The sequence below is a fragment of the Lepus europaeus genome, chromosome 1 (genome assembly GCF_033115175.1).
Source record: "Lepus europaeus isolate LE1 chromosome 1, mLepTim1.pri, whole genome shotgun sequence".
In the NCBI taxonomy this organism is placed as follows: domain Eukaryota; kingdom Metazoa; phylum Chordata; class Mammalia; order Lagomorpha; family Leporidae; genus Lepus; species Lepus europaeus.
Window position 1 is genome coordinate 1,145,619 of NC_084827.1, and position 12,126 is coordinate 1,157,744.

At 44.2% G+C, this 12,126-nt stretch overlaps 1 protein-coding gene across 8 annotated transcripts in view; it reads left to right on the top strand.

Annotated features, from left to right (window-relative positions):
- LUC7L2 (LUC7 like 2, pre-mRNA splicing factor) overlaps positions 1-12,126 on the top strand; it is a 61,687-nt gene that overhangs the window by 36,209 nt on the left and 13,352 nt on the right. For all 8 annotated transcript variants that reach the window (XM_062208780.1, XM_062208077.1, XM_062211022.1 and 5 more), the window contains 3 exons: positions 447-557; positions 3,606-3,749; positions 9,658-9,834. In XM_062208780.1, the coding sequence (XP_062064764.1) occupies positions 447-557; positions 3,606-3,749; positions 9,658-9,834 (432 nt within the window). The remainder of the gene's footprint in view (positions 1-446; positions 558-3,605; positions 3,750-9,657; positions 9,835-12,126) is intronic.

A 12,126-nucleotide genomic window follows, 5' to 3' on the forward strand; every position in this document is an offset into this window, starting at 1 on the left:
GTAATGCACCTGGGAATGTAACTGCTTGTTCTTGCCACCTGTGTGGGAAGCCCAGGGGAACTTCCAGGCTCCTGACTTTGGCCTGGTTGTGGTAGCCTTTTGGGGGATGAACCAGCAGATCAAAATCTCTCTCCCTTTTCCACCATGCCTTTCAAACTGATTCATTACAAAAGGAAGAAAAGCCACATTGACTTTTTGTACAGGCTGCGTGGATTGTGCCTCCTTAGCGGGGTATCAGTATGGCAGTGTCCTTACAGTCTTACCTTTCCTGTGATTTTGTGTCCACTCCTCCAGCTTTATCGATGGCTGATACGTATTTTAGATTCATAATTGAACCTACTTTTGTTATTTTAATTCCTTAGTAGCATTTTCAAAAAATTATTTTTGAGTAAAAATCTTAATAAAGTTGGTTTTCTGACAATAATTGTCTTCTATAAACTTTATAGGCCATGGATCATCTGCAGTCCTTTATTGCAGATTGTGATCGAAGAACAGAAGTGGCTAAGAAAAGATTAGCAGAAACCCAGGAAGAGATCAGTGCTGAAGTAGCTGCAAAGGTAAGATTTTGTCATTTTTTAGTACAAAGAAGACTTTCAACCATGAGTTTTCAATGTTGACACCCATGGCCAAGCTGTTTCCTGGAGTTACTGCCCTGTTCTGCTGTCCTTCCAGCAGCGTGTGCGTCTGGTTTGTGTCTGTGTCCAACGTTAGATGGTGTCACTGAGTAGCATCTTACATTTTCTGACAAATGTGTAACGCCTTACTGTGGTTCCAGTTTGTGTTTCTTGAATGACTAATTATGCTGAATATTTTTCTCCATGACTTCTTGCTGTCTGGACATCACCTTTGGTGAAATGTCCATTTTCTAATTGGATTATTGGCCTTTTAAATGTTGGGGTTTGAGTATTTTTCATGTTTTATTCACTACCTACTAAAAATGTTATGTTGTATGTTTATATTCATAAAGTAGGAAAATACATTGAATTCCAGTGAGTGTGTATTACCTTTGGTTGATTCCATGCCTTAATACTTTAAACTGTAATTCTGTACCACCCATTAGAAATCGTGCATTTTATTAAAATGCAGATTGGGGGCAAGGTGGTGCCGAGAGAGAGTTCAGATGACAGCCTGTGATTGCTCTGAGCTGGCCGCTTCTGAAGAGGAGGGCAGTGAAGATGGGCGTCCTGCAGTGTTAGGGAGCTTATGTCTGTGGTTGGAAAGCATCCACAAATCCTCGGTGTAGACACTAAGCTGCATTGCTCGTACTAGAGCACTTCTGAAAGTTCATGGGGGGAACAGTGGAAGTAGAAGATGAGTTTATTTTGGAACTAATAAAATTGAAATCCATGCATAATTGGCAATACACGTTTTCCCTAAAAGTTTTGAAGCCTCTTTAGACAGCACTGGGCGTTTGGCACAGCAGCCGTAAGAACATCTTGGGGTGTCCGCATCCCGTGCAGGAGTCCTGGGATTGTCATCCTGGCTCTGCTTCCTGCTAATGTGCGCCATGGGAGGCAGCTGCCGCCTACACAGGGCACCAAGGTTAAGTCCTAGCCCTTGGGTTTGGCCTGGCCTAGCTTGAGCTGCTGTGGCCATTTGGGGAAAGTACTGGCACTTGGAGATCAGTCTCTTGTCTCCTCCTTTGAAAATAAAAAAATAAAATGCTGTGTAACAAGCCACCACGAAACTCGATGATATACACAGTATTTACGTAGCTCATGAGGCTGCAGTCAGTGATTTCTGCTGGTGTTCAGGGAGCAGTTACCCCACTTAGCTGGGCTTAATCAGCATGTCGTGCACTTAGCTAGAGGCTTCCGAGCCACATTCAGAAGGCTAGCCTGGTCATGTTGTACGGTGGTGGGATTTATAAAAATATAAATGGAGTCTCACAAGTAGTTTTTTTTAAGTCTTTCTTTGGATCATGTTTGTTATGATCCCCGTAACCAAAGCAAATGCATGGCCAGGTCCAGAATCAGAGTGTGGTGGTAGTCAGTTAATGGAAAAGGCCTTGGATACCGGAACGGTTGAAGTTTTGGGCATTAATGGAGTCATTCAGTGACATATTGAAAGGAAAATGCCACTTTCCTCAGGATGGAGGATAATAATAATAGAGTTGGGAATCTCTTTGAAGGCAGGAATATCTTGGGTTGTTGAAATTTGAGAAATAAAGGTTACTGACGTACTAGAGTCTGTTGGGACTAGATGTTCATGTCATATCAAAACCTTGTGATTGTAATTAATGACACAATAGAGTGAGTATTTTGTGGTCAAAGACTACATGTCTCATAAGGCAGTCTCAGCATGACTGTGGTGAGAACGAAGATGAGCCTATCAAATCTTTTTTTTTTTTTTTTTTTTTTTCTTTTTGACAGGCAGAGTGGACAGTGAGAGACAGAGAGAAAGGTCTTCCTTTGCCATTGGTTTACCCTCCAATGGCCGGCGCACCGCACTGATCCAAAGGCAGGAGCCAGGTGCTTCTCCTGGTCTCCCATGGGGTGCAGGGCCCAAGCACTTGGGTCATCCTCCACTGCACTCCCTGGCCACAGCAGAGAGCTGGCCTGGAAGGAGGGCAACCGGGACAGAATCCAGCACCCCAACCGAGACCAGAACTTGGGGTGCCGTCGCCGCAAGGCGGAGGATTAGCCTATTGAGCCACGGCGCCGGCCCAAATCTTAAAGCAGGAGTTAATACTAGCAGAAAGGCATTCCAGTCTGCTGGAGCTCACGCTGGGCTGTGCAGTGTGCTTTGCCAGCACACAAGATGCATGTGCTCATTTTCCCCAGTTTGTGGGTTAGGTATTATCCCTGTTTCTCAGATAAGAAAAATGGATTCACTTTCAGCTAGTAATTGGTCTGGCACTAAACCACATCTGTTGAACTCCTAAGCTGTATCCACTAAGTGCTGTACTTGGTATCTGCCGACGGATTCCGCCAACTGATGGTTTGAGCACATGCTATTTGTTAGGCTTTGGAGATGTAAAGATGAGTGATAACAGATAGCTGTCCTCAAAGTAACATGTGTATTAAACTAATTATATATAAGAAAAAAAAACAAAGGTCACAAGAAGGAGGGTATAGTCCATCTCTTCTTATGTGTTTAAGGGTCATTGTTCAGGAATGCTTCACAGATTATTGGTCGACTTAGGTCTGGTTTAGTGAATGGACATTCACTAGGCACACAAGGGTTATAAGGAATGGCATTCCAGGAAGAGGGAACCATATGTGTAACCACAGAGTAAAAACAGGGTAGCTTTGGTGAACTAAATGTAACTGTTGGTACTGTGGTGAGGTAAGGGCCTAGCAAGAGATGGTTTGAGAAGGTAGAGAAGGCCACATCATGGGTGATAATAAAGGCATTTTACACCTGGGGCTCACGGCTTACTGCAGAGGCTGGAAGATATGTTCATTCTACTGCCTGACCTCACTGAGGTGAAGGCAGGGGCAGGCAAGCTCGAAACCTGGTTATCTCACCAGTTCACTTGGGCTGTGCACTCTTTATTCTCAGATAGCCTTGGATGACTCTCTTCTGAGGATTTCAGTAATACTGAAATAATTTCATATTTGCTTTTGTTTATTCATAATCTTCTCTTTCTGTTTTCTTTTTAGGCAGAACGTGTTCATGAGTTAAATGAAGAAATTGGTAAATTGTTAGCTAAGGTGGAACAGCTCGGAGCAGAAGGAAATGTAGAAGAATCCCAGAAAGTAATGGATGAAGTGGAGAAAGCACGGGCAAAGAAAAGAGAAGCAGAGGTAAATTCTTTTTTTTTTTTTTTTTTTTTAAGATTTTATTTATTTATTTGAGAGGTAGAGTCACAGACAGTGAGAGAGAGAGGTCTTCCATCTGCTGGTTCACTCCCCAAATGGCCACAACAGCCGGAGCTGCGCCAATCTGAAGCCAGGAGCCTGGTGTCCCATGCGGGTGCAGGGTCCAAGCACTTGGGCCATCCTCCACTGCCTTCCCGGGCCACAGCAGAGAGCTGGACTGGAAGAGGGGCAACCGGGACTAGAACTGGTGCCCATATGGGATGCTGGCGCCGCAGGCGGAGGGTTAACCTAGTGTGACACAGCACCGGCCTTGGTAAATTCTTAATAGTAGTATGTAAAACCTTAGTATCTGTACTTTTTGAAGAATGTATATTTGACTAAAAATTATTGAATACTTTTTATTATTAAAAATAATTTAGTTTAGAAGTATTAATAGTTTAGAAGTATTCAAGTGGCCCGTGCCACTAATGGAATTTGTTTTAGAATTACTTGCTTTTTGGAATTTGAAGCCACATTGATTGGTTGAAATTTATAACTGGTAAATGAAATTAAACTGGCCAAACACACCGAACAGTTACGCACACCCAACATGCAGACATACACACTGTGTCTATACTTGGTCACTATGATACACTGTCTCCACTTGGCACTTTTGATTGAACAGTCCTTCTCTTCCTACCCTGCTGCAATCTGCTGGTACCCTGGGATGCTTCTGTCATATTTTCTTCATAACACAGGTCAGAATAGGATACCCTGCAAAGTTCTGTTTTGATTGGAACACCTGATGGGTTTTGAGAAAACATCTTTAGCAGGGTAGATTATGTTCTGCCAGTATAGTCTCTACTGCTTCTAACTGTCAAATTTGGCCTGCTTTATAATAGCCTGCATGACCTCTGTATACGTAGATTTCTGGGCTTACCATCCCTATTTGACAGTGTTTCCTCTCAACTTTGGGCACTCCTCCCACTTGCTGCTGCTTTTTTTTTTTTTTTTTTTTTAAGATTTTACTTATTTATTTGAGAGGTAGAGTTACAGACAGTGAGAGGGAGAGAGAGAGAGAGAGGTGTTCCGTCTGCTGGTTCACTCCTCAAAGGGACCCAATGACTAGAGCTGCGCTGATCCGAAGCCAGGAGCCTGGATCTTCTTCCGGGTCTCCCACACGGGTACAAGAGCCCAAGGATGTGGGCCATCTTCTGCTTTCCCAGGCCGTAACAGAGAGCTGGTTGGGAAGAGGAGCAGTCGGGACTAGAGCTGGTGCCCATATGGGATGCCGGCGCCGCAGGCAGAGGATTAACCTGCGCCACAGCACCGGGCCCCTACTTGGCTTTTCTGTTAAAAACTCATTGGGGTTTGGGGCAGTGCTCTGCTTTAGCAGATAAAGCTGCCGCCTGCAGTACTGACATCCCATATGGACGCTGGTTCTAGTCCTGGTTGCTCCTCTTACAGTCCAGCTCTCTGCTGTGGCCTGGGAAAGCAGTAGAAGATGGCCCAAGTGCTTGGTTCCTGCACCCACATACAAAACCAGATGTAACATCTAAATCCTGGCTTTGACCTGGCCTAGTTCCAGCCATTGGGACCATTTGGGAAGTAAACCAACAGATGGAAGACCTCTCTCTATAACTCTGCCTCTCAAATAAATGAATAAAAAATCTTTTAAAAAAAAAAATGTATTACGAAAACCTGTGCACATATTTCAACAATTTCTAGACCAGAATAAACTTTAAAATTTTCATTTATTTATTTATAAGGCACAGAGACAGAGCTATCTTCTATCTGCTGGTTTACTAATGAAATGCTCATGATAGCTAGGCTGAAGCTAGGTGCCCAGAACTTCATCTTGGTCTCCCATGTGAGTGGCAGGATCCCAGGTACTTGGGCCATCATCTGATGCCTTCCTAGTTGCATTAGCTGGCAGTTGGATCAGAAGAGGAGCTGGGACTTGAACCAGGCACTCTGAAATGGGATGTTGAGCATCCCAGGTGGTTGTTTAACATGCTGTACCACAACACCCACCCCCAAACTTTTCTTTTCAATTTCATTTTCCTCAAAATTTTTGAAGCCATCGTATTTACTGTCTTCATGAAACTTTATACTGCATCTGAAGTGTTACTTATAATGTATTATAGCTTAATGTCTTTATTTAGCCTGTCATATTTTATCAGTTGATTTTTTAGTAAGGATAATAGTAAAAATTTACTCGCCCTTTATAGATTTCATTTAGCTGCATGTAATAGAAAACATAACTTATGGCCTAACCAGAGAAGGATTTCTGTTTATTCGTTAATACTCAAGATTTAGGAAATGTGGGGCTGGTACATAAATAATACGGCCCCCAAGTGGCTCCATAGTGCCATCTAGCATTAGGTGACTCCTTGAATTTTTACTGTTTTTTTCTTTTTTAAAAGATTTATTTATTTGAAAGGAGAGTTACAAAGAGAAAGGAAGTGACAGAGAGAGAGAGATCTTACATCTGCTGGTTCACTCCCCAGATGGCCCCAAAGGCCAGGAACTAGACCAAACCAGGAGCCAGGAGCTTCATCTGGGTCTCCCATGTGGGTGGGTGCAGGACCCAAGGACTTGGGCCATCTTCTGCTGCTTTCACAGGTGCATTAGGAGGGAGTGGTATCAGAAGTGGAGCAGCCGGGACTCAAACCAGTGCTCATATGGGATGCCGGCACTGCAGACGGTGGCTTAGCCTGCTATGCCACATTGCCAGCTGCTTCTTGCTCTACATTCAACCGTTTTTCATGCTTCTTTATTCTTCATGTGTGTTTATGTTTATTCTTCCTGCTTCTCAGTTTGTGGTAGCAATGTTGTCTCTAACCAGAAAACAAGCAAAGGGAGAATGAGGCACAAAATCGAAGTTAACTTGCTTTAGTGTGTCTATACTTGTGGATTTTAATTTAAAAATATTTTTATTGGGACTAGCATTGAGGCATAGCATTTAAATTCCCTGCCTATGATGTTGGCAATCCATATAGGCACAGATATATATCCCGGCTGCTCCACTTCTGATCCAGCTCCTTGCTAGCACTCTTGGGGAAAGCATCAGGAGATTGGCCCATCTGGTCCACTACCCATGTGGGAAACCTGGAAGCGGAGCAATCAGGACCTGAACTGGTACCCATGTGGGATGTTGGCACTGCAGATGATGGCTTAACCCCACCACACAACAGCGCCGGCACCAATAAATAAATCTTTTATTGTTTTAAAGCAACCACCAGTTTGATCTTTTCCCTCCCTGCCTGCATGCCTTCCTTCCTTCCTTTGTATTTGAGACGTAGAGTTACAGACAGAGAGAGGTAGAGACAGAGTGAAAGGTCTTCCATCTGTTGGTTCACTCCCCAAATTGCTGCCATGGTCTGAGCTGGGCCGATCCAAAGCCAAGAGCCAGGAACTTTTTCCTGGTCTCCCACATGGGTGCAAGGGCCCAAGGAGTTGGGCCATCTTTGCACTACTTTCCCAGGTCATAAGCAGAGAGATGGATCAGAAGAGGAGCTGCCAGGATACGGGCACTGCAGTCAGAGGCTTAACCTACTACAACACAGCACTGGCCCCAGTAAATAAATCTTAAACTTTTTGGGGGCTGACACTGTGGCATAGAGAGGTAAAGCCGCTGCCTCTAGTGCCGGCATCCCATATGGGCCTGGGTTCAATTACCTGCTGCTCCACTTCTGATCCCACTCTCTGCTGTAGCCTAGGAGAGCAGTGGACGATGGCCCAAGTCCTTGGACCCCCGTACCCATGAATGAGAGACCAGGAAGAAGTTCCTGCCTAGCTCCGGGCTTTGGATCGGTGCAGCTCCGGCTGTTGTGGCCAACTGGGGAGTGAACCAGCGGATGGAAGACCACTTTTTCTCTCTGCCTCTCCTCTCTCTGTGTAACTCTGAATTTCAAATAAATAAATAAATCTTTTAAAAAAAACTTTTTTTTTTTGAAATATTTTCAGAAAAGTAACACATAAAGAATTTTTCTGTATCCTTCAAACAGACACTCAGATGTTAACATTTTACCACATTTGCAGTATTTCTCCTCTGTGTGTGTATTTAAAATATTTCTTAATTTTTTTTTTTTTTTTGACAGGCAGAGTGGATAGTGAGAGAGAGAGAGAAAGGTCTTCCTTTGCCATTGGTTCACTTTCCAATGGCTGCCGCGGCCAGTGCACTGCAGCCGGCGCACCACGCTGATCCGAAGCCAGGAGCCAGTTGCTTCTCCTGGTCTCCCATGCGGGTGCAGGGCCCAAGCACTTGGGCCATCCTCCACAGCACTCCCGGGCCACAGCAGAGAGCTGGCCTGGAAGAGGGGCAACCGGGACAGAATCCGGCACCCCGACCAGGACTAGAACCCGGTGTGCCGGCGCCGCAGGCGGAGGATTAGCCTATTGAGCTAAATATTTCTTACTAAATATATGCAGATGTGATGTGTCTTCATTCCAAAATACTTAAATGAATATAATAAGGGTGTTTTATAACATATCCACATTACAGTTATCAAAATCAAAAATTGGCCGGCGCCGTGGCTCACTTGGCAGATCCTCCACCTGCGGTGCCAGCACCCCAGGTTCTAGACCCAGGAAGTCCGTGGAGGATGTCCCCAAATGCTTGGGCCCTGCACCCATATGGGAGACCAGCAGGAAGCACCTGGCTTCTGGTTTTTAATCGGCGCAGCACGCCGATCGTAGCAGCCATTTGGGGGGTGAACCAATGGACGGAAGACCTTTCTCTGTCTCTCTCACTAACTCTGCCTGTCAAAAAAAAAAATCAAAATTAACATCAATCTGAGAGTAAAACCTTTATTCCTGGGGCTGTTGCTGGGGTTCAGCGCCTGTGGTGCCAGCAGCTCAGCTTCCCATCCAGCTGTCTGCTGTGGCTTGGGAAAGCAGTAGATGGCCCAAGATCCTGGTCCCCTACCACACGCGTGGGGGATCCTGAAAAAGCTCCTGGTTCCTAGCTTAGGATTGGCCAAGCCCCGGCCATTGGCAGCCATTTGGGGAGTGAACCAGCAGATGGAAGACCTCTCTCTGCCTCTGGTTGGCTTGGCCTTTAAAATAAATAAAAATCTTAGCAAAAAACCCCCCAGCTTTATTCAAATATTGCCATTTGTCTCAAGAATGTTCTTTATCATAAAAGAGCATAAATTTTCTTTGCTTGAGTTTCGGTTCAGAATCCTTTGTTTGATTTAGCCTCCTGCAGTCAGAAATTTTCTGTCTTGTTCATTCCGCATGACCTTTGCAGTCTTGATCAGTACTGCCAGGTTACTTTGTGAAGTGTCCTTCAGTTCCCCTCTGTGAGGTTTGTCCTCATGGTTAGATTTGGAGGGGAATACCCTGTAGTGATATGGTACTGAATTGGCATATGGGAGGGGGGTTATCCCCATTTCTTAGGATGTAGCCTTTTTTTCCACTGTGAACTTAGCTATGGTTCCCTTTTGCTCTAAGTATTTTTATATTGGCACTATTTACTTTTATGTGATCGAAAGAGAGAGATCTTTGATTTGCTGATTTACCTGCCAAATGCCTATTACAAAGGAAAGTGATTGAAGCCAGTAGCCCATACATTCAGGAGGAAATACAACGTCGGCTTCCTTAATCCTCCTGATTTTGTGTAGCGTGGGTACCACTGCTGCTGATGTTTACAGTGTTGTGAAAAACCTTTGTCATGTGGAACTGTTCTAAGTAGTTTCTTGCCAAAAAAGTATTTGAGGCTTTGACCTTTGGACTCCCCTACTCCCGGTGAACCTGTGTCCAGGACAAAGGGAACAGGATCCTGTAATTTTTCTTGATAAAACAGACATCTGTGTGTATATTGCAAGCGTTTTTTGTGTCAACAAGGTATATTTTACTTAGTTGTGTGCCTTACTGAGGTTATACGAGTGTTTTTCTCTCATTTGTTTAGGAAGTTTATCGGAATTCTATGCCAGCTTCCAGTTTCCAGCAGCAGAAACTCCGAGTCTGTGAAGTCTGCTCTGCCTATTTGGGTCTCCATGATAATGACAGACGACTGGCTGATCATTTTGGGGGTAAACTGCACCTGGGATTTATTGAGATCAGAGAGAAACTTGAAGAATTAAAGGTATGTTGGTAAATTAGTATGTCTCACTTTATCCAATGTAACTAGTTGCTGACTGTGATACAGTTTTATTTTAGTATTTGCGACAGTTCATGCTGAATGGGATCATAGTGGAAATTCAAACCTGTTTAATGGATGATATCTAAGCAGATTTATTTAAGATTTTTATTTATTTATTTATTTGAAAGGCAGAGTTACACAGAGAGAGAAGGAGAGGCAAAGAGAGAGAGAGGTCTTGCATCTTCTGGTTCACCACCCAGTTGCCTGCATTGGCTGGAGCTGCACTAGTCTGGAGTCTGGAGTTCCGGGTCTCCCATGCGTGTGTAAGGGCCCAAGGACTTGAGCCATCTTTACCAGGCCATAGCAGGGAGCTGGATCGGAAGTAGAGCAGCCGGCACTGCAGGTGGTAGCTTCACCCTCTGCGCCACAGCACTGGCCCTTAAGCAGACTTTTAAATACAGTCTCATTCTGAGAACTAGTATTTTGTGTTGGATGTGACATTGAGTTAGTAATCTTTGAAACTGGATTCTAAACTAATCCTTTATACAAAGTCCCCTAAAATGCAGTTACTGTGTTGTTGTTGTTGTTGTTTAGTAAAGTCAGTAATAATATAATTAGAAATTTAGAGAATGATCCCATTATGTATTTGTAATTTTTAAAAATTTTATTTATTTATGTATTTGTTGAGAGGTAGAGTTATGGACAGAGAGAGGGAGAGACTTGAGATAGAGCGATCTTCCATCTGTTAGTTTAGTCCCCAAATGGCCATAATGGTCGGAGCTGATCTGATCTGGAGCCAGGATCTATTTCTGGGTCTCCCACACAGGTACAGGGGCCCAAGGACTTGGGCTGTCGTCCACTTCTTCCTCAGGCCATAACAGAGAGCTGGATTGGAAGAGGAACATCTGGGACAAGAAGTGACACCCATATGGGATGCCGGTGCCACAGGCGCAGGCTTAGCTCACTGTGCCACAGTGCCAACTTCTGTTTGAAATATTTCGCAGTTTACTAAATAGTCAGCTTGGGGAACCTCTAGTTTTATGCCCCTTTTCAGAAAGGACTTAGTTAAAACCTATGGGGAAAAAAAAAAATCACTATCCTTAGGAATAAGGTGCCAGGCCAGAGCTGTGGCATAGCAGGTAGAGCCACAGCCTGCAGTGCCAACATCCCATATGGACGCCAGTTCTAGTCCTGACTGCTCCACTTCCGATCCAGTTCTTGGCTGTGGCCTAGGAAAGGAGTGGAAGATGGCCCAATTCCTTGGGCCCCTGCACCTGTATGGGAGACCTAGAGGAAGTTCCTGGCTCCTGACTTCAGATTGGCATATCTCTGGCAGTTGCAGCCAATTGGGGAGTGAACCAGTGGGTGGAAGACCTCTCTCTCTTTCTCCCTCTGCCTCTCTGTAACTCTGCCATTGAAATAAATAAGTCTTTAAAAATATGTTATGAACAAAGCTATACATGAATTTCATAATCTTTTGTACCAAAATAAACTTAGGTTTGAATTCTGTTTTCTATGAACTTTTTGCTATACTGTTAAATATAAACTATTGTGAGAAAGCCGATATGGTTCTTCTGCATCTACTGAGTTATTTTAATAGGACAGAGGAAGATACTAAAAGCTTTGGGGGTATTGATGAAATGTCAAAATAAGGCAGAGTTAGTGGATATAGTCAGCTTGCCTTTTTTAAAGATTTATTTATTCATTTGAAAGTTAGAGTTCCACAGAGAGAGGAAAGGCAGAGAGAGAGCGAGAGTGAGAGAGAGAGAGAGATCTTCCGTGCGACTCCCCAGTTGGCCGCAACGGCCGGAGCTGTGCCAATCCGAAGCCAGGAGCTTCTTCCTGGTCTCCCATGTGGGCGCAGGGGCCCAAGGACTTGGGCCATCTTCTACTGCTTTCCCAGGCCATAGCTGAGAGCTGGATTGGAAGTGGAGCAGTGGGATTTCGAACTGGCGCCCATATGGGATGCCAGTGCTTCAGGCCAGGGAGTTAAACTGCTGTGCCACAACGCCAGCCCCCAGCTTACCCTTTAACAGTTTGATGTGGCTAGTTTTTTGTTTGTTTGTTTGTTTGTTTTTTTCCCCAAGAATTATGGCACTATGTTTTGTCATGAATTGGGGAACACTGGATGGCCACTTCTTGTACAGTCATTATAATTGGAATTAACCCAAAATCTAAAATTTGACGTTTAAAATAATGTAAAATCAAAATATGTCCAAGTATGTCTTTGTATTTGCAGTTAACTTTGAGCACTTCTCAGTATTCTCAGTAGCTAGGATGATCTCAACAAGGTTT